Below are 24,489 nucleotides of genomic sequence, written 5' to 3'. Positions count from 1 at the left end.
CTGAAGCACACAGTTTGCTTGAGCGAAATCTCCTTCATAAAAGACAGATTCACCAAAATCAATTGGAATCAACTGGGGATGTTCTGTAAGGAAAATAACAAGGAAAGACCGTTTTAACAAGCTTAATTATTTCTGTGGAAAAAAGTACTGAGTTTCTATATGAAGAAATCTCTTCAAGCTTGGGCATTAGTTCTGTTAGTTTACTGAATATTATTACCCTACTAACAGGCAATGACATGGTAATCCTTTTTTTAATGAAACATACAGTATGCAGTAAAAAGCAAAAAACTTTATTTACCTACCACTTATTTGTGAACAATTTATTCTGCTTTTTGAAATTCTGAATGTTGCCTACACAATAATTTTTTTGTTCCTTTTGGCTGGATACAGCTAATAATACAGTATCTGCAATTATCTAATGTGCATTTGTGTTGCAATTATGAGACAAATTCCTTCCTTGGAGGAACAGGGAGAGGGGAAAAAAAAAAAAGCCTGATTAGCCATCCAAAAGCCACTTCACATATGGTAATAAATGAAGTTAGTACCAATATAATCACCCATTCCACAAACTCCTTTTGAGTACCATTGACAATCAGGTTTGCCTCTACTTGTGCTGCCCCTGCAGCATTCTGGGCCACACAGACATAGCTGCCCTGATGGTGAGCTTGAACTGGATCTAAAGTCAAGATGCTGGTCCTTGCACCCACTCCAATGATCTGAGTGTCATCAGTGCTAACAAGTGCTACACCATTGAACAGCCATGTGATCACCAAAGGAGGGTCGCCTTTACGTAGGACACAGTTAGCTTGGGCCAAGTCCCCCTCATAAAAAGCTTCTGAGCCAAAGTCTATTGGTAAAATCTGAGGTGGTTCTGCAAGGTAAATGGAAATATTTTCTGTAAACCTCTAATTTCAACTCCACTTGCAAAGTCATCTGGATGATTGCCTACATTGCACTGCACAGTACTACAGTGCTGCCTATGAAAAGATATAGTGCTTCTGTTACCTGATCTGCAACAAAGGCTCCGATGAAAAACATTTGATCCCATAATATAAAGCCCGAACTCCAAAAATTCATATAACAAATGAAGATAAGTTCTTGTGCACATTACAATTATATCAAAGTGACTAAGGAGTCTGAAAGTACAGTGCTGCATAGATGCATGAAGTGTCTGCTTTACTAAACCAAAGAATGATTTTACTGATACAGTTATTAAGAAATATTTACCGCAGTGAAAATCTCTTTTCAATCATGCAAAATATTTGTGACACTGAATTTATCAGAATTACAGCTCTCTACAATCACGAAAAAATTCAACTTCTGTATACCATACTATATAAGAAGTATACAGTAAATGGCAACAATTCATATACTGTACAGTAGAGTTGCAGTCTACAGGCTTGTACAGAATCTACATATATTGTATGAAGTGAAATAATAGTACAAGGTCACAGGGAGAAGTTCATAAACTTCTTGTGCAATAATAACAGTACAGTACTGGTTTATTGCAATCTTGACTACTGTAGCACCAATATCCCACATTCTCAGTCATAATTAAATTCATACCGTTAACTATGATAGTTGCCTCTACTTTTGTCACACCAGCATCATTTGTTGCACTACAGCTGTAGTTGCCTTGGTGATGCGCCTTCACAGGATCTAGTGTTAGCACACTGGTTGTTCTCCCTAAGCTGCTAATCATGGTATCTTCAGTGTTAATTATTTCCACACCATTGAACTGCCAGCTAAAACGAATAGGTCGATCCCCTTTACGCAGCCTACAGCTGGCCTGAGCTATGTCGCCCTCATAAAATGTCACTGAGCCAAATTCAATTGGCAATAAGTCTGGAGTCTCTGTAATGAAGATGGCACTTTCTTTATTTACCTATCCTTGGTGAGAAACACCTCTGATAACACTCTAATTACTGTGCAAGAGGAATAGGGAGGCAAGCTTGAACTATTCACAATTCCAAAGTAAAAAAAAACATTTCCTTGATAAGTAGAAGTCATGCAGCCCACACTAAAGACTTCCTGACAGATTATCTTTGTACCAGCATGGTCTGAACTTGATGTGCCTGCACTGTTAGAGGCAGCATATGTGTAGACCCCCTGCTGATGGGCTTGAATGGGATCTATACTCAAAAGGCGTATTCCACCACCCACATTTCAATTGTAAAAATCATATGGGATTATTTTTTGCAGCCCTTCCAACATCCACATGAATGATTATCGTGCAGTCTCATTTAAGCAGTACACATGTGGCTTGGGCCAACTCTCCCTCTAAGAATGATGATTTCCCAAAATCTCTGGGAATTAGTTGGGGAGCTTCTGCAACAAAATCTAGTCCTGATCAGCACACCTGTAACACTATACAGCTTCATAAAGGAACAGAGAGAGCAGCTTATAACTGAAAAATTATTGTTAATGAACGTATATGAAGCTATACATCGTACTGTACAGCACCGACATACAGCAATTACTGAATTGTTGTAGTACAGTACATGCACTTGACATTCTGTGACACTGTACTCATACAGTATCTGCTGCAGTAATACTGAATATTTCATACCATACTTGATCATTCACTGCAATGTTACGGTATAATGGTTGATTATAAGCAAGTTCCAAGGAGCAAGAATAACTGAACTGCAGGGATTTTAACATTTCTGAAATATATTGCACATACAAGCTATTATGACTTAAAAATAATTGAAATACTGACACTGCATAACTCAGAATATATGGGTCTGGCAGCAATCACGATGAAACTAATTATGCTAATGAATTTTAAGAAGGGGTACTACAAAGTACAACATAAGCATGACAAACAGGCTCAGGTTGCAAAATCATCTATAGGACATAACTAAGCTTTTCTCTATATATGTACTCTCATACCCTAACATGAAGCCAGTACCATTAACTTTGAGCTCTGTGGCATACTGGGCAGTTCCGGCAGCATTGGTAACCTGGCACACATACACCCCCTGATGGTGCGCTTCCACATTACTAACTGACAGCAAACTGTTCCTTGGACCAAGGTTAACAATCTTCACTTCCTGGGACGGACTCACTAAGGTACCTCGAAAACGCCAAGTAAACGTCATAGGCAGGTCACCTTTCCGTACCATACAACTGGCCTGCACTGAGTCACCTTCATATACATCAAACTCTCCAAAAGTCACTGGCATAATTAAGGGAAGTTCTGAAAATTAAAATGCAATATTCCAGGATATGTTCTAGATAATGAACTACATTTTGTTCATTACAGCATTCATGAATACATATATTTTTTATTAATTTCTTACATTTATCCATGTACTCTTTGCCCATTAAATGACTGCTGACACTGTTTCAGACAACTTACTCCCAACTTAAGGAGAAGTACTGTCAACTCTAACCTAAACTAGTGTATTCAAATCTTACCTTGCCTAAACTGTACTGCAATTTCATATAGCATTTCATCAAATCAATAATAAGCTTCACCCTGGATCAATACAGAATACTTAAGAGTGTTTGACAAACACCTGTACCTCATAATCCCCTAATATATTTTCAGCTTCAGAGGTGAAATTGATCTATTCTGATCTTCAAATGATTCACTTATACAGCCAGACAACAATGAAAAATGAGAACAATGATAATACGTGGAATTTTGTATCTTTCAGTCACACAGGAGGTGCACTTTCCATGCTGAAATACATGTGGATTCTTATGGTGGAGGGTGAAACTACAGAAACTCAAACAGCTAAGGAACTGGTGCCAATAACTTAAAACAACTGTACAATAATCCACCAATAACACAACTGAGCTAGATGTACCATGGACCCTGAGTTCAGCTGAGACTTTGTCCTTCCCAGCAGCATTAGTGGCAGTACAGGTATATTCACCAGAATGTTCGTGTGTTACATGTTCAATGGAGAGAATGCTGGACCGAGCTCCCAGTTTGACTGTATTGACACCCATATAGTGCAAAACATCCTGCCCTTGGAACTGCCAATGGATGTCAAGGGGACTGTCACCATCACTGACATAGCAAACTATCTGAGTGTCCTTCCCAGACACAATCTCTCCTTCAAATGAGAATGGCCGAATGATTGGAGGCTCTGCAAATTACATCAGAGATTTAAAAGATAAAGATCCCATGTCACTAGTGAGCCACTAAGGACTGAATCTGATAACAATCCAGTAAAAGTTTTCAAAGGTATCATTATATTCATTCGTTGTAATTATCATTAATGTTCATAATGCAGGTAAGTTTTCTACTGTATTTAGAAAATATTAACTGTCCAGTATTATCTTGTGCAAACAGGGATAACTGGAGAAGAGGGGGGGGGGAATAACATGCACTTGAAAAGTGCATCAAATTCATGAAGCAATGGAAAAAATAAAAATAAATAAATAACAACATCCATATGGACGGCCTCTTGCTATGTCACTATATGGTACAACTAGTCTCCATGCCAAGAAAAAACACATGACCCTCTCAAGTATAAGAGAACGGACAACTTCACAATACTTCCAGATCCATCCAACCTACTAAAGCTTGAACCTTAAATCTGAATGTGTGTAAGCTATTGCAGTCTGGCAATTAAACTATTATAACCTTGCCAACATTTAAGTCTTACATACATTCATAAATACAGTAGAAGTCTTGGTGAATTGAATGAATCTAGCAACAAAATTGTGTTGTCCAGCCTCTGCTCATGGGGTCAACAGGTAAACATGAGCAATGGTTACCGTAAACAGTGAGGCTGGCACTGTAGCGGGTCTCACCAGCACGGTTTGATGCTACACATGTGTACTCCCCGGCATGGTCATGGGTCACATGGTCAATACTCAGTATATTAGACTTTTGCCCAAGTTTCATGGTCCTTATCCCCATGACCTGAGAAACTTCCTGGCCATGAAAATACCAGGATATATGCAGAGGAGGGTCACCCTGAATGACATAGCATTGCAGCTGAGTGTCTGAGCCAGACAATAACTCTGGCTCAAAGTGAAATTCTCGAATCTGAGGTGGCTCTGAAAGTCAGTATTTAAGAAACAAAATTAAGAATGCTGGAGATGATAAAACTGCAAGAGCAAATTTCCCAAAATATATGCCACTTGCAAAAAAAAAAAAAAAAAAAAAAAAAAAAAAAAAATCATAAATAGTTTTCAGGAAGCTCAAAATCAAATAAAAAACAGCTGCTGTGCCTCATTAAAATACAAAATGAAAAATGGAAATATCGATAAGCTCTTAAACCAATTTCAGAGCTCATAAATATATCATTATCCCAATACCACCGTGCAATAAAAAAAAAAAAGTCCACTCCATGATTACCCTCTATGCTGAATTATTTATACAAGCAAAAACAGTGTACATGATATTTATTTCCAAGGTGAAATGAACTCCTCCGTTACAACAATGCTCTGCATACTGTCTTTCCTTCTTGCTACCCCAGACAATACTGTATACAGTAGTTCAACTTTGGACAGATCTCATATTGAAAGGGTTTGATACAATCTTCATTAACCCCTTCATGACACCTTTTCATATCTACTTCTTGCTAACCTCATATAATATTTTTCACCTTTGGGGGTTTTTCACAATGAGGGGGATTGAAAGGAGATTCCCAGACATAATGAGGACTTAGCGTATATACTGTAGTGTAGAGGCATAACAACTCTCGACTGCTGCTCGCTGAATGTATAATTCGCACTCAGAGGAAAACTATAACAGCACTTCAAACAGAATAAGATCTCAAACAAAACAAATAGCCATAAATAAGCAATGATATACAAGAATAATGCTGGGGTCAGGTTGGGGAATAAGGCCTGTAAAACTGGAGGGGTTCATGTGAAAATACACTGTAAATAATGTAAGAAGCTAAAAGAAATAAGAGGAGAAAAGAGGACTGTATGGATAAAGCATTTAGGATACTTTTCAGCCAAGAAAACTCCATTATAGGAGGTCATAGAAGCTGCCAAAAATATTAACTGCATCAAATATAAATCATCTGTGTTTTGTTAAGTGTGTGTACCCTAATGTCCAAATATATATATATTTTTTTTCAGGGAAATGGAGCATATGAGTGAGACATAAGGTGTTGCAGGGTAGGAGCTGGAGCATACCACAAGAACTCAAGGAAAAGCAGCAGGAAATATCTACAACACTAGAAGAGGATCATGCTGTTTTACTCTATACAGCAACAAGATCAACAGTGGCCCAGTTTATATAGATGGCTATGCAATTTTGCAACTCATACATCCAGGAACATGTTATCCACTTGCAAATGATAACATTATTAGTAAATACATCGTTACAAATTTCGGTAAAATTTACTGTTCTCCAATTGGAAATGCACTTAGCTATGCATACTTTTAATGTGATAGAATTCTGTTCTACTGACCAATTTTTCCCAATTTGTAAATTAAAAATGAAAATATGTTACTGAAGCAAGTGTTTAGAGTCAGCTTCATTTATATTTAACCACAGTTTATCAAGAGCATAAAGAATGTCAGCAATGGCATACTGACAGCTATACTCTTTTACATTTTTGTTATACTACTGCACAGAAATCCACCTGTGACACACTTATACAACTATTAAGTGTTCTGAAGTACTATACCTACAACTGATTTCTACTTCCTCTCAAAACCTGAATTCTCGTATAGTAATACAGTATAAACATCTACAACATACGATGCACCACTATATGCTTATGCAATAAGTTATCACTTCTTCAACATTTATACAAATTATTCATGTGAAAATTCTTGCCAGAATTATATAACTATTTAATATAAACAATGATGTAGGCATAACTAAAAAGTGCATTTCCTTATACAGACAGCAAGTGTGTTGGCTAATACACCAGACTGGCATTGTTATTGCCATCAGTGGCTGGCATACCATTGACCCAAAGAGTCTCGGTGTGGTTGGTGCGGCCAGCATGGTTACTGGCCAGGCAAGTGTAGGATCCCCGGTGCTCTGAGCCCACTCGGTCTATGCTCAATATAGAAGTTCTCTCCCCGACACGCTGAGTGAAGATGCCAAGCTTGGGCCGTACTTCTTCCCCATGAAGGGTCCAGCGGATATCGATGGGAGAATCTCCCTCCCCAACAACGCAGATGACTTGAACTAAACTTCCAGCACGAATGTGTTCCTCAAAGTGGAAGGGGATGATGCGAGGTGGGACTGATTGAAACAAACAGTACCATATACACCACTCCTTTAGATGTGATATGTACAGCAGAGGCATAATCAACAAATCTTAGCAATTACTACAACAATTAATCTCCTGGTGTCCTTATTATGGCACTCAATGGAAGCAGGCAATCAGTCAAAGAAACGCATAATGCAAAATATACTGTATATTAAGAAGCAAACTAAAGTCATCATTTTGCTGTTACACAATTCAGTAATACCTTCAAGATGAACCTTCAAAAAATTGAGATACTACCTGTAATGTATTACTGTAAAGAATGGCACAATACTACAGCCCATTACTAATTCACATTTTACCACATGCATTCATATCACACACTTCCATTTTGTCAAAAAATATAGTTCAGTACTATGAGTTATGAATTTCATATGCAAAATATCACTATGTGCATACACCCGACTTGCACATCATTATACAGTTTCATAATTAACCTTGAATTCCACAATACTTAGTGGCGCCAACTGACGCACTTCAAAACTATCTGGTTTAAAGTCCTCAATACCAATACGATACAAAGAGAAGTAATACAGTAAAGAATATTAGTGTAATATACTGTAATATGAGCTGCTGTTCTTCAACATCAAAGATAAGATCATAGTACTGTTTGGGTTCTTCAATGTCACAGATAAGATCATATTACCGTTTGGGTTCATCATTCTCAACATCATCATCCTAATCCTCTTTTCCTCTAATAAATGAAATAGATAGGATCAAGAAGTGGAAAAGGAAAAGCAAAAATAAGAAAACTATAAACAGAATGCTCTATGAAATGGGTCACACATCCAGTGACTCATCACTCAATACTTCAAATGTTTCAGTTCAGCTACAGTATTATGTTGCTGTCATTGATGCTTAACCCTGGTCTACTTGGCAGATCACACCTGTCAATCACAAGTAAATAACTGCTTCTGTGGGACTGTCCTACAGGTACAGTGCTGTGCAGAGCATACACTGTGCAGGGATCCAGTGTCCCCTTGTGGTAGACAGCACCTAACCAAGGTTAAGGTGCAAGGAAATATGAGAAGACCAGGCTCCTGGGTGGATTCTGCAGCTGTCCCACCCATGGTGTACAGCACCACCATGTGTAGGTTCCTCATCAGCACCTCAACTATGAAGTGTACACATTTCTATTATGCATCATAAGTGACACACACAACTTCTAACCATGGCTTCCTCAGCTTGGAGAGTCAAAACTTCTATCACTGTGTAATGGCTGTAAAGTATGTACTGTAGTGGGCATGAGGGACAGATTTGGAAAGCTGCATTAAGAAAAAATGGAGGGAAAAGATCTGCTAGCAATAAAGCAACAACAATCATCATCACCATCATCCTAACCCCAGCAATAAATGGGGTGGATAGAATCAAGAAAAGAACAATGAAATGGATCACTCACACAGTCATTCAGCATTTAAATCTCTGACATTCTCAACTCCACTTCACAGCCAACCATCCAATAATTTTTACATACAGTACTTCATAACATCCCTACAACAATGCCATTCCACTGATAGCCAAGTTAAATAAGGGATGCAACCCTTATTGGTATCTCCATACTCACTTCATACAGTTATTTCTCTTCTTGGTCAAGAGTTTTGCATCCCCAAATTCCATATGCTGTTTCCTAACACAGTCTCTCACACTATCCTACCATCTTCTTGGTCTTCCACCTTCTAGATCACTTACTTTCTCACCATCTTATTTATTCCCATCCTCTCTACATGACCATACACTTAAAAGTATATGCTCTTCTATCCTTTGCTCAATAACTTTCTTCACTCTCTTTCACCAATCTCTGAATTTCTTATCATATACAGTACAATACATGTAACCCATACATTGCTACTCCTTAACGGTACCATTTCCACTGACTCCTCCTACTTAAGCCATATTGAAGTCTCACATCCATACACTAATGTGGGAATTCCTCAGCATACAAAGAACCAGTCACTGTACCTCCCTAATTTACTCTACCTTCCTTTATATAATTACTTCTCTTTATCAGTGAATCAGGGTACTTAACCTCTTTCACTACATGATTACAGACATAATGAACCTCTAAACCAATCTGCACAGATCCCATTCACTAATCTGCATACACCACATTTGTGGTATATCATCAGTTACCACTTATAACCAAGGTCACTCCTTTTGTCCTCAGCTTTGTTTTGTCTCCACTCATATTTGGGGACATTACATATCTTTGTTCCATTCCAACAATGATGATGAACCATATAATTCAAGATCCATCTACCCTTACACATACTCTTCCACCATCATAAAGTCTCTTTACAGCAATTAAGTTTTTCCTTTCATACTATACAACACCACACATTTCACCTTCCATAATTCCTCCCTCTTCACCATATCATATACTTCTTCCAGATCCATAAGTGTCATAAATATAGTACAGTCTTTCTTACATATTTTCTTTACTAGCTCCCTTACTGCAAATGTCTAATCCACACATCACCTGCCACACCCATAACCACCTTATATTTCAGTTCACCAAACATTCAGATCTGTGCCTTACTTTATCACTTATCACCATACAGTATACCTTTCCTACAATACCTGGCTGAATAACTCCACAGTAGTTTTTGTGCTCATTTTAGTTACCCTTAACTTGTTTTACATGTGCCATCACAGAATTTTTCCTGTATATAAACAGGTCACTGCACTCTCTCCACAAAATATCACTTCTGCATATGCCTCTTAAAAACCTGTTGCCTCCTCATTCTTTTAACCTTTTCACAGTGCTTTTCACTTTTGCCATTGTCTCATTCTTATGCACCACATTCTTCCTTCATGCACTAACACACTCAATCATGTCTACCACCACTCTGCTCTCATGATTCCCATTCATTAGCTTCTCTTCCATTTGCAAGCCTCCTTCCACTTACAACCATTATATGTTTCTGCTTTTTTCCACATTCATTCCTATATTTCTGCATCATTGATAACAGATATACTATACAGGCAAAATGTTACTTCATAACACAGAAACGCAACTGAAAAATTTAATATCAGTAACAACACTGATGCCAATATACCAAGGACATTGAGTGTGGTGCTGTAGTTTGCCTGTCCAGCCATATTTGAGGCTACACAGGTGTAGATGCCCGAGTGTTGTTTACCAACGCTGGGTATGACTAAGAGTGAGGATCGAGATCCTACAGAACTTATGGTCACACCTGGTAACATGTCTGAATCCACACCAACATTGTCCTTAAGCCAGTACAGAGTCACGGGGTCATCACCAGACAACAATGTACACAAAACTTGTATAGATACACCTTCAAAGTTTTCAGGTGGGATCATAAAGGGCATGATGACTGGTATGGCTGTAAAAAAAAAAAATCATAAATGGTTTAGGACAGAAAATGTTTCATGCATAAACCCATTTTGAAGTAATAAGGCACAGTACTGTAGTATTAATCTAAACCTTACACTTTTACCACATTGAATATCCCTTTCAATTTTGTTCTGCATATGATGCACTGTACTAACACTGTTCACAAGCAGTATGGCCCCCCAAAAAAAATAAAAAAATAAAAAATCCACTTTTCATTCCTAATTGGTCACCATGGTACCTGAACTGGAAATAAGCCTTCCTGTTATCCATCAAACTATCCGTAAGCAAAGAGGATGCACGATAACCATCTAATATCTGATCTGATAAGAAGATAAGCACTTGAATCTTACTAGTCCTCAACTAGTGAGAAGAAACTTCAACCAGTAACTTCATAGTATCAGGCAAGACCTGGAACTTGGTACTGAAAAGCCACTGCCACTGCTTGCTTCTTAACCATACCTTAACGATGATGGTGCTCCATTCTCTCAAGACATCCCCAGCTCTTAAACACTCTCAAGATCATTCAGCTAGTTTTCATGTACGTTTTGTGTTGATTAGTTTTGCTTCTTGGGTGACTGATCATGGCAGGGTTGGGTGATTTTCAGAGTTGTTGCCACTGCTAACAATGAAAGGACTCTCCAACCACAAAAAAAGACCCTTTTTGTTCCATGCGTGTAAGTGTGATGTTGTATGGTGGCAACACATGGGTAGGAAAAAGGGGAAATGTTTGAAAATTTGAGTGCACCATAATGAGAATGGTGAGTAGTACTAAACTGAAAAAGAGAACTTCTGAATATTTACAGCTGGGCACTGAGTGTGAAGGGATGTACACTGGTAGGCTGGAGTGGTCTGGACATACAAAGAACATGTGTCAGAGTAGCTGGGTGAAATGCTTTCTGGACCTCAACATGAAATGGACAGCCCCTGCAAGCAGACCAAGGGGCAAATGGAATTATCAAGTTAGAGGATTTGAAATGAATACCACAGACCATGCAGCTTGGAAACCAGCCATCAGGTGAAGTACAACTCAACCATGTGTGCATGGCACACTGTCTTACAAAATGCATGTCTGTCTGTTTCAGTATGGAAACATGTATATGTATGGACTGCTACAAACCTCTTTCAGACTGATTCTATCTTACCTTGGTGCTGCACTTATGGAATGCATTATATGACATTCTAGACCTTAAGCTTACAGTATTCTAAGAATTCTCTGAGCTTATTTACAAGTAAGCAGTAGGCAGTGGCAATCGTATACACCTCTTGTCCAGGGTTTTAACACTTGTTTTATTTGGGTGAGGGCATCAGGGCACAATGTGTACTCTCTTCTTACAGCTTTCTGGGGCAATACACATACAGTATCTGCATTATTTGAGATAACCCTCAATTATGCCACAAGTATTTTAATGCACCAATGCTTAAAAGATAGTAACTGAGCAGGTCATTCCCGTGTGCATGCCACCCATTCATCATGATATTCTGAAACTACTACACTGTACGTTTCTTCTTTCACCTTTTATAGTCTAGGGAACTGTGGTCTAAAGAAATAATACCATGGTCCTCCTGCAAGTGACCCTCAGCCAGTGCCTATACTGTACTACCAGCCACGTGGCAACTGCACTACCATAACTGTAAAGTACTGGAATATACTGGTAATGGTGATGCCCTGGGGCCTCCAGGCAGATACAGGGACCAACACAGGGAATCCTCCTTGGACTTGGCCAAGTTCCTATCCATGTATATTATAGAAAAGTCAATAACAGCTTTCTCTTCCTAAGTAAATGCTTTCAGAAGAATCTGAATAACTGTTCCCTACCTAGGAGAGTGCACCATCCAACAGTCTCCTCCACCATTACAGATTGCTGAGGGACTCAGTAAAAACCAAGCTGCACAAAGCAAAGCACAATAGCAACAAATAACTTTCCAACCCCAAATTCCAGTTCGTTATTAGTACAGTACTCAAAAACTACTGAGGACACTGTCTTTTCAGTAAGTCAGCAGAGCAAAATAAACACCCACCTTCTCAATTTAGTCAAAACTGAGATGGTTACTTTTCATCCTCTCTGCTGGAAAATATAACAGTTTATGGGCATCTGAAATCTTACTGTACCAAGATGAATCCATTACTGGTAAAAAAAAAAGGTGGGGGGGGGAGGGGGGAATCCTCGGCAGTCTCTCTCAACCCTACTGGTAAAGAATATACAGTTACAAAAAAACACACTGTGCTGAATGAATAAAAATGACCACACACTGAGTGCCTATAATTTACCACTCCCCTGAAACAGAAAACAGAGCACCAAGTAAGCCCTCTTTACTCCAACACACTACACTGATATACAGCAGAATTCCTGGTGGTAGATGATGGTGACCATCATTCACTCATTTGATGTAGTGCTGCCTACTTTTTCCTTCCTCTTTCTCAATCTATCTCTGTGTTTGACCTCCTGTCTTCCTAATTCTCCCATTCCTTCTTGTCACTTTTTGTTAGTCGTCTTTCCATTTCAGGTGGCTCAATATTGAGTGACAAGCCTAAAGTTTCCTGTAACCCATGAAACCTTTTACGATGCTGGGTGGTAACCATATAAGCAAATTATGGTGAAGTTGAGCCTGCTAGGGTGCCCCTGTTCACTGGGTGGAGAGACACAAATGTGGTGTCCATCCTGGAACAAAACCTCCAAACTTTTCCTTGCACCTTTTTGTGGTGAGGTGCATCAGCTACAAGGGAACATCAGTTCACTGCATGAGATAGCCCTGCTGTGGCAGTTGCTTGCTTGTGGTTGATGGGTCTGTTTGTGGGACAGACTGGGATTGATCTACAGCAAAACAGCACAATACCTATATCATTACCATTCACTTCCTATTCAATACTGCACTTTAGGACTGGAGAGACAGATCTATACATTTTTTTTTATGCTGTTCATGATGGTACTTCATTATGTTCTTGTGCAGTGAACTAGGGAATTCTTTCAAAATTTATACTTATTCTTTTTTAAATGTAATTTATTGTTCTGTAATAAAGTATTTTGTACGAATCACGCACATACAACACTCTGTATTATGTTATGCTTCAGCTTTCTAATTCTACAAGAAGGTTCATATTAAAGAAGACTGAGACATAATAGGAACCTAAATAGGAAGGAATGGATACTTCATGCAATGTTAGTAAAATACATTATGCTGCAGTTGCATACCAAACAAACTGCCAACTACTGTGCAGCAGTTGAAAACAAAAAGCCCATAGCCTTATTACCATTAACCCAAAGTTGAGCAGAAAACTTTTGCTGGCCAACAGGATTGAATGCCAAGCAAGTATACGTCCCTGTGTGATCCAATCCCACATCACGCAGGATCAGAAAGCTCATCTTGGAGTCAACTTTATTGATTATGAACTTAGGGGATGAAATGATAGGAATGTCATCCTTGTACCACTGAAGAGAAACAGGATCATCCCCAGTGGTGATGGTACAAGACACTTGCAATAGCTGACCACCTCGCACTTCATCAGGAAATTCAAATGGAAGAATTTCTGGCTTCTCTGTTGAATACAGTTATGCCAGTAAGACTACTAAAGCTGTATCAAAAATTTTGATATACAGTATATATATTTTTAAAATACTGAATGGGAAATACACCTCTCAACAAAACACATACCACACAATGAATGATGTTGTATGAACTGAGGAGCTATGTTGTTAAAAATCAACCAAAAAGGCATGAAGAAAAATTCCTGTTAACCACTGAAACTACTAACGTAATATGCTTAACACACAAAGTCTTTAAATTTGGTGTTGGAGGAGTTCAGCAAATATTTAAAATATCTGTTGTACAAGAGGTAAGACGACATTTCATTTTCTGAGCTTTCTAGGTTACACACCACAAAAATTACTGTTTTTCAGAATAACTGTGGGCAAAGTAGAAATGTCATAGGAGAGAGATGTGGTGTTCTTGAAATGATGCTGAGGATATATTTAAGGCCTAAAAGTACATGTAAACAGGGCATCAATGTAAGTCCCTGAAACTAGGACTGATGTTAATGCTGAAAGAGCATGATTATATCTACGTGATGGGGAAGAGGAGTGTTAAACAACAGACAAAGGGAGGAGGACAGGATGTGAGAAAAGCATATGGGAACAAAGTGGTCTGGATGTGGTTCTGTCAGTCACCATCTGTCTGTAAGAATCCCAAAAGGGTAAGAGGGAGCAAGGCATGAGAAAGTGGAAGAGATGATGCTACTAATTACCAACCAACCTAACTGAAAAGCTAACCAACCTTATGCCATGCCATGAGGGTACTTTTCTCAGCAGCAGCATTTTGATATAAGGAACAGGTTTGGAAACATAACAAAAGATAAGAAATGAAAAGAAAAAAACTAGCAGCCACAACATTCGCTACAACATTCGGTCCTGTACCCTTGACGTTGAGCACATCCGAGATGACTGCCTCCCCAACTCGGTTGAAGGCATGGCAAGCATAGGTGCCAGAGTGTTCTGAGCCAACATCTTGTAAGATCAACTGACTCATCTTTGTCACAACATTGTTTATGATGAACTTTGAAGATGAGATGAGGGGCTGTTTGTCCTTAAACCAGTGTAGAGTGATGGGTTCATCTCCAGTTAAGACTGTACAAGCCACCTGCAGCAACTGCCCAGCTTGTACCTCATTGGGAAAAGTGAAGGGAAGCAGCGTGGGCTTTTCTGTAACAGGTAAATCCTTTTTTTTTTTTTTTTTTTTATCTTCTTAGCATGCCATTTCTTGGCAAATGAAAACATAGTATTCTAATGCCTGTGCCATGGAAGAATTTCTGAAGTCTAATTCCAGTACATACAAAACAATCCAAACTAAGGCTCCCACAGTTACTTAACAATGCAAGATGACATGGTAATAAGCACAAAAAAATTATGTACAAGACAAGTTCTAACAACAGCAATGTATTTGTGCTATCAACTATGCACATCACAGTGAAAAAATTTGTGAAGTCCTGCATGCCATTCTTTTAATTACTCTTATATTCTACATGATTTTATAATTATCAGTATTCTATGCTGCAATCCAAAAATGCTGAGAACACACACACACAAACACATATATACAGTATATATGGGTTTTATATATATATATATATATATATATATATATATATATATATATATATATACAGTAGAACCTCTTTGGTCCGGACCCCTTTGATCCGGATTTCTGTTAATTCGGACAAAATTTAAAAATAATAAGCTCCAAAAATATGTTGAAAGTAATTCTAAAGTCATTTTCAGTATCGGCGCGGAAAGCGTTCGTCATTTGTTTAGTCTCGGATCACGCTAGGTCGCAACATGGGCGCCTGTTTAAACACACGCTTGCATTCGTTCCATCAACTAGTTCACCAACCATTTATATTTTTACACTGTATTTCAATAGTTAATCCTCCTTACCATGCCCCTTAATGCAAGTGTAGCTTCTGCAATGAATAAAGGTGTTAAAAGGAAGCATGTAACACTAAGTATTGTGTATAAAGTGAAAATACTGGATAATCTAGAGACTGGTGTTCCTCCAGGAAAACTCGTGAACGAGTTTGGTATCGCCAAACAAACTGTGTCGGACATCAAGAAAAACAAAGATAAAATTAGACAGTTTGCTTTAAAATTTGATGTTACAAACAGTGACTGTGGTGAAAATAAAAGAAAAACTCAAAAAATGCCACATATGTTAATAATTAACAAACATACCATATGTAGATAGTTTTTGGTATGAACTGGAGATTACCCTGATGGTCCGGACAATCTGCTAATTCGGACAACCCTTCCCCCCATATAGTCCGAATGAGAGAGGTTCTACTGTATATATATATATATATACACTCAACCCTTGGCTATCACGGGTTCCGCTATAGCGTATCTCGCTATCACGCCTATATAAACAACTACCCAAATACCTTTATCACGCACTAAATGCCCGCTATCGCGCACCGGAAATGCTCGAAATTTTCAAGAAGGCCGGGCTTCGGTGCTCCGCCCAGCCAACAAAAGCTTCACTCCGTGATTGGTCGTGTGATGTCAGCACCAGCCAAGTGCTGATTGGTCGCCCGACTGAGTCTCCTGCCCGCCAAACCATTCAAGTGCGCACCCTCAGACCGTGAACAGTGACAGCAAGAACAATAACCTTTTTTATGATATGACCTTGGCCAACGTACCCCCTCCCTGTCCCCCTACCATCACCCAACATAATGCTGCAGCACCTGGCAGGGAAGTAAAGAAAAGGAAGAACCTAAGTTATGCAGATAAACTGGAAATGTGAAACTTATAGAGAATGGAGAGACCAAGCGAAGTGTGGGGAAGAAATATAACATCAGTGAATCAACTGTGAGGGGTACTTATAAGAATCATGATCACATCATAAAACATGCTCATTTTTGGACTATTGTATGTTAATATGTGGTACAAAATAGGTATCTTAGGGGTAAAGATTGAGATCATGGCACCAATTAGAATTATTTCCATAAGTTCTTCAATTCAGCTATTACGGTTTCGGCTATAGCGCAGCCATAGCAGGACCAATTGGGAGTGATAGCCGAGGGTTGAGTGTATATATATATATATATATATATATATATATATATATATATATATATATATATATATATATATACTGTATATATATATATACTGTATATATATATATACAGTATATATATATATATATATATATATATATATATATATATATATATATATATATATATATATATATATATATATATATATATATATATATATATATATACTGTATATATATATATATACAGTATATATATATATATATATATATATATATATATATATATATATATATACTATATTTATATATATATATACTATATATATATATATATATATATATATATATATATATATATATATATATACTGTATATATATATATATATATATATATATATCCACCCATCCATCATCCAATCCTACGTTGCCCAATGAGGAGCATAGGAGCCCGGGGCTAGGCAGTTGGTCCTGACATTTAAGATGAGAGTGACCAACCTCACTCATCCTTGAGTGGCATTACGTGAGCAATAAACCCCAACCACCCCTTGGATATAAACCTTCACCGGCTCAATCCGACTGGAGCACAATAATTACCCACTAAACCACCAGGCGCCAAAATTTAGTTATATGGTTACCACCCAGCATAGTAAATGGTTTCCTGGTGTACAGGAAACCATTTGGCTTGTCACTCAGTGTAGAGTCACCCATAGGCAGAAGGAAGAGGAAGAATGAAGGAATGAAAGACAGAAGAGGGAGTGTAAAGTCACCCGTGGGCAGAAGAACGAGGAAAGAATGAAGGAAAGAAAGACAGAATATCTATCTATCTATATATATACTGTATATACAGTACATCCCCCAGTACGTGCCTAAATGGGCGGCAGCTGTGCTTGCTTACTAGGATTTCGCATACTAGGAATACATAAACTAATGGGAAAATTAACATATGGGCAGCACCCCCCCTCTATCAGTGACCTTTTTGACCCATCTGAGGGAAAATATCTGACATATACAGTAAAGTACTTAAGATACAACTGAAATAACAAGAATATGGCTGCTCACCTTAATCAAAGAAGACAACAGGCTTGATGGACGTAAAAAGGGGTTCCGAGGTAGGGTGAGGCACTTAGTGTGCACTCCCTGCACCACCCGCCGCACCACCCAATGCACCAACAGCCACACCACCCGCCTCACCAACCTCCTCATCAACAATTTCACAAGCCACCTCACTCACTTCCTCCACGAATCCTTCAATGTCTATTGATGACACGACTGACATCACCTCATCCTCTAGTCCTCCCCAGGAATTGGCTCTGCGGAAGAAGGCACTGCTTCCTCAGGTTCCTGAATTTGTGGTGGCCGCTGAATGTAACGGGTGATGAGGGTTTGTTTCCTCCTGTTAATTTCTTGATGGTGCTTCTCTGTGTAGTAGTGGAAGGTTCTGTCTAGTGAACTCAGAACCTCTTCCATTCATTGCTGGCACAGTTCCATGCTCTCGAATTCCTCTTTGAACCTATTCAGGGCACACATGGTTTGACTAATCCTAGGCATTGGCAAATCACTCTCCATCACAAGGTGGGCGGAGCGTGGCGCATAGTGAAGAGGTGGGTATCGCTCTCGGGGTTCACACCGGAAAACACCGGTTTTGGGCAGTTTTTTCCTGCTGCCTCGCGTTGTGTAGGTGTGACTCGCGTACTCTGGTCAGGAAAATATTAAAAATATGTCCTCGCGCACTAGGGGATTTGTGTACTAGGATTTCGCGTACTGTGGGGATGTCCTGTATGTGTATATATATACAGATATATAGATATATAGATATAGATAGATCGTATCTGCATAATGAAGTGAGGATATGAACCTCCAAATTAGTTGCTGTACAATTAACTGGAATATCAAAACTTCTACATCCCTCTCACACCTGGGATATCAAAAAACTAAACTGATTAAAGTGTGGTGTAATGGTGACTTATAAAAACAGTTCAATGGTGGAATGAATTACATCACATGTCAGTGCTGGTACCCGTGGCACAGATGTGACTGGTTAATGAATCAAGTGATAGAAGAATATATCGACTGTGATATAATGACTGACTTGTGATATTTTCATATATAAAAGTAAAACCATGGTTAGTGTACTATGAAATCAAATATAGAAAGGGTGGTTCTGAACACAGAAATCTCAAATGACTTGTTACAACTGAATTTCACATTCTTGTACATGGTCTTTCCCAATGACAAGTGTTTAGGAAATGTCGGAAAAAGAAAAAAGTTTAAAATAAAAGGAACAGAAAAGTATCTAGTGAGAAAAAAAGAGCAAATTTTTGGGTAGTTTTGGACACTAACAGAGGAAAGCGAGATAAGTAACTTGGAAAACTAGATAAACCACTATCTGAAAGAATAACAGTGTACTGTATCATACGGCAGATAAAAATCATGTCATTCAGTACTCTTACTCTGCATGTGACTAGTAAAAAAAATGGGATGAATCAAGCATTAAAAAAAAATACAAGTTTACATTCTTACTGTGTAGTAGCTGCAGTCCAGTAAATCAGTGCACAAGCTATCAACCAAAAGATCAAGCATTCCATTCCATCCAAGGGATACAGTTTATACCAAGGAGGGTATCTGATCACAAAGCATTAAACACTTAACAAGGTCTTTTCCACAGGAGCAGTTCTTTAGTCCACTAAGAGGGGAGTGCACAATCTAAGACTGTATCATCACTTTTTTTTTTCTAATGCTCTGAAGACACAGCCATTACATACACAACAGAAATTCAGTCACGTAATATAAGCTATATTCAATTATTTTTTGCATTACCACTGAATTACGTTTACAACTACCCTTCCCACCCACTGAAATGGCAAGCAAAGAAGTTAAGCACTTCATTCTAAAACTGCAGTTAGAAGGACCCATCAGTAAAATAACTGTGACTAGGATGACAATACTGCAAGAAGTCTCAAAGTTTACCAGCTGCACAGGCAGACCAGTGTTAAAAGTGTCATGATCCTAAATAAAAAATAGATCCTGGCCATCTGCCCAGGGAAAAATGAAAAAATTTCAAGAGGTCCACACAATCTCTCAACTTGGACACTGTCTACATACCTCACAATAAAGTACACCTTGAAGGGCAAATTTTAATAAGAAATATGATGCTTAATGGACAATGAGATGTGCACATCTATGCAGATCTGCCAAAGCTCATTACACAACAATCATGATGATGTAAGCCTCCATATATTTAAGCCAATGTAGCAAATCAGATAATATTATCTTCACCATGGTGAATACACTATACTTTTTTTTTTTTTTTTTTTTAACTGTGTCCGACTCTGGGCAAAGGTTTCAGGGCCTATCCCAAGGCCCAGTAGTCCTCCTACACACCTCTACATGTCACCATTTTGGCACTAACACCCACTGTCCATTTTGAATACATGCCAAAGCTGTCTCATACAGGAGACAAGAGTAAAGAGTACTTTCAAGAATACTCCCCCAGTATCCCTGCTTGTCGTATGAGGCGACTAAAAGGGTTGGTGGTGGGTTAGTGCCCCACCCCGTAAAAAGAACTAACTAAAAAAGCAAATAAAGCACCTCAGACCCAGACGGACCATACGTTGACGACTAAGGAATGGACAAAGGACATTCTTAGGGTGGGAACATGGAATGTGAGAGGAGTGAATGATGAAGTGAAAGAGAGAGAGATTGTTCAGGTGCTTGAGGATGCAAAAGTGGATATATGTGGATTGACTGAAAATAAATGGAAAGGTGAAAGGGTGAGAGAATGGGAATGTGGTTTAGGTGTATGTGCGGGAGTCAATGAGAATGAGAGGGAGTATGTCTGATGATAAGCAAGAAGTGGAAGGAGAATATAAGAGAGTATGGAACAGTGGGTGCAAGGATTGTATGGGTGAGGATGAAAGTAGGTATACAAGCGTGGGCGATTGTATGTGTGTATGCCCCGACAGAGGATCGAGTGGCAAGAGTGAAAGATGAGTTTTGGGCGAGAGTAGAAGCATGTATGGACAAGTCTGAGATGAGCGAGAGAGTGCTGTTGATTGGAGACATGAATGGCAAAGTTGGGAATGTACGAGTGGATGGAGTGGTTGGTCAGTGGGATGTGCCAGCTGAAGTAGATGGGAATGGTAGTGCTTTGGTGGACATCCGTGCTGGTAAGGGGTTGGCAATAGCCAACACCTACTTTCGGCATAAGATGATCCACTGGTACACATGGAGAGTAATGAGGAGGATGGATGGTGAACTTGTTGAACGAAAGGCAATGATAGACTACGTGTGTATGGATGAACGAATGAGAAGACAAGTGTTGGATGCAAGAATGTGGAGAGGGTGGGGGAATGGAGTCTCGGACCATCACTTAGTGATGGCCAAGGTATAGCTGCAAAGAAAGTGGTTGAGGAGATGAAGGGGAAGACAGGAGGAAACAGCTCCTGTGAGAAGAGAGGAGAAATTGCAAGATAGTGAGAAAATGACAGAGTATAAGAGCATAGTGGAAGAAAGATTGGGAAGGTAAGAGCTAGAGCAGATGGAAGGGGTGGAAGACGTATGTAAGATATTCACAGAAGAGATAGGCTCAGCGTGTGAGGCGGTTTATGGAGTAAGGAGGAGATGCAAGGGTGTGCAAGGGACAGCATGGTGGAATGATGAGGTGAAATGAGCTGTGGAACAAAAGAAGAAGGCATATAGTGAATGGTTAGCGGGTAGAGGTAGGGGAGAAGATGAGAGGGAGAAGAGAGAGGTATATGTGAGCAGGAGAAGAGAGGTTAAGAGACTGGTGAAGGAAAGTAAGAAGAAAGTGGATGAAGAGTTTGAGAGGAATCTGAGTGTGAAATGGAGGGAGAGTAAGAAATTGTTTTGGAAGGAGGTAAGGAAAGTAAGGCAGTGTGAAAGGGGAAATAATAGGGGAGTGAAAGATAGGAATAACAGATTGTTGGTGGAGAAGAGAGAGAAATTGAGAAGATAGAAAGAGCACTTTTAGGATTTGTTGAATGTAGAGAGTGAGAGCAGTGCGAGTATAAGTGGTTGGGGAATGGCTGGGAGAAGAGGAGATGAGAGGAGGGATGAAGAGATCAGTAGGGCAGAAGTAGTGGAAGCGATGAAGAAGATTAAGTTGGGAAAGGCCCCAGGAATTGATGGAATGTATGGTGAAATGCTAAGGTATGGGGGTGAGATTGTTGTGGAGTGGATATGGAAGTTGTGTAGATTGGCTTGGGAAGAGGGAAGGGTTCCAGAGGACTGGAAATCAGATATTATTGTTCCTTTATACGAAGGAAAAGGGGAGAGAGAAGTATGTGGTAACCATAGGGGTATTTGCCTTCTTAGTGTGACTGGTAAAATATATGGTAGAATACTCATTGATAGGGTTAGGCATATGACAGAGGAGCTAGTTGGAGAAGAACAAGGGGGATTTAGGAAGGGAAAAGGGTGTGTAGATCAGATATTTTTTCTAAGATGTTTAGTGGAGAAGTATCTAGAGAAGGGAAGGAAAGTGTATGCTGCCTTCATGGACTTGGAGAAAACTTATGACAGAATAGATAGGCAAGGTATGTGGAAGGTATTAAGAATATATGGAGTGGAGGGGAAATTGTTGAGTGCTGTGAAGAGTATGTACGAGGGAGCTAGGGCTACGGTGTGAGTGGATGGTGAGCTGAGTGAGTTCTTTGCTCTCAATGTGGGACTGAAACAGGGTTGTGTGATGTCTCCATGGCTGTTTAATATATACATGGATGGGGTTGTAAAGGAGGTGCAAGGTAGGGCAGTGGATGTGGGGGTGGCACTAATGAATGAGGGTGAGATTTGGAAGATTCCGGTGTTGCTGTTTGCTGATGATACAGTATTATTGAGTGAAGATGAATGGGAGTTGCAAGGTTTGGTGAATGAATTTGGGACAGTGTGTAGGAGGAGGAATCTGAGTGTTAATGTAAACAAAAGTAAAGTTATGGTGTTTGAGAGGAATGAAGTCACAGAGTGTGCAGTGAGGTTGGATGGTGAGGATATGGAGAATGTGAGTGCATTCAAGTACTTGGGTAGTGTGATGAGTAAGGATGGAACTTTGGGGGATGAAGTGCATGAAAGGGTACAGCAGGGAAGAAAGGTTGTTGGTAGACTGAAAGCAGTGATGAGAAATAGGAAGGTGAGTATGGAAGTTAAGAAGTCACTGCATGATAGTATTGTGATCCTTACCCTGACGTATGGAAGCGAGGCGTGGACCTTGCAAGAGGGGAACAAGTCAAGAGTGAGAGCAGTGGAAATAAGTTACTTGTGAGGAGCATGTGGAGTGACGTGGAGGGACAGGTTGATGAATGAAGAAGTGAAGGAACATTGTGGGGTGGATGTGGTTGAGAAGATTAGGAGAAATACACTGAGGTGGTTTGGACATGTGAAGAGAATGGAGAATGAAAGACTGACTAAGAGGGTGTATGTAGGTGAGGTGGAGGGAGGGAGAGGGAGGGGTAGACTGAGGATGAGGTGGAGGGATGGAGTTGAGAGGTATATGAGGGAGGGGGGGTGAGTTGGGGGGAGGGTAGTCAAATGGTGGGTGACAGAGCGACTTGGAGGCGTTTTGTCAGCGGCCACCCTTTGCGGGATTAGGGCGTCGGGCTATAAATAGGAAAAATGTTGGGTCTGGTTAGTACTTGGATGAGTGACCACCTGGGAACACCAGATGCTGTTGGCATAACGTTCTCCCTACGTGTCAAGTGGGGTTGGTGGAGGATTAGTGCCCCTCCCTGTAAAACAATTAACTCTAAGCCCTTGGCCACCCCATTTGGGATACATGGAGTCTGGCAATGAATGAATGAAAAAACTTTTACAACATGTCGGCAGGTCTTCTGGTTTATTAGTAAGGTCTACTTTTAGGAAATTCAAATCCTTAAATTGTCCCCTGCCCCAGCTGGGATTCAATCCTCGGTCCATTAGAACTGCAGGCCACCTCTCTACCGATTCAGCTACTGCCTTGGTGACTACCCCATTAAATATTCGAACAGAAGATGACTTGGGCAGACATACCAACTTAAAACAAAAATACAACCATATATTGGGCAACAAAGAAGTGACAACTTTCATTACTCATACGATGACCAACAGGATTCCCAAGACTCCGTTGTTTCTGTCTTCTAATACAAAAACACATTCAATGTATGCACCCCTAAGACATTCTCTTGACAGCATAAATGGCTGGCACAATACATTCATACTACTGGTACAAAAGGAACATCTCACTGTTCCTGTAACAACTACTACTAAACATGGTGGTGCGAAATTATGACAATATTAAGGAAAAGAATATACTTGTGCATATAGTTCACGGCCTGGTGTTCCAGCCAATTCACCAGCCAGAAAATAACCTGGCAACAATGCAACAA

At 39.5% G+C, this 24,489-nt stretch overlaps 1 protein-coding gene across 1 annotated transcript in view; it reads right to left on the bottom strand.

The window, feature by feature from the left end:
* Positions 1-24,489, bottom strand: part of Dscam1 (Down syndrome cell adhesion molecule 1) — an 829,655-nt gene that overhangs the window by 197,956 nt on the left and 607,210 nt on the right. The window contains exon 16 of the mRNA XM_080267762.1: positions 4,738-4,968. Within this exon, the coding sequence (XP_080123888.1) occupies positions 4,738-4,968 (231 nt within the window). The remainder of the gene's footprint in view (positions 1-4,737; positions 4,969-24,489) is intronic.

The sequence above is a fragment of the Coenobita brevimanus genome, chromosome 25 (assembly GCF_032717465.1).
Source record: "Coenobita brevimanus isolate Jiangsu-jjx chromosome 25, ASM3271746v2, whole genome shotgun sequence".
NCBI lineage: Eukaryota > Metazoa > Arthropoda > Malacostraca > Decapoda > Coenobitidae > Coenobita > Coenobita brevimanus.
This window is presented reverse-complemented; position numbering and strand designations above follow the sequence as displayed.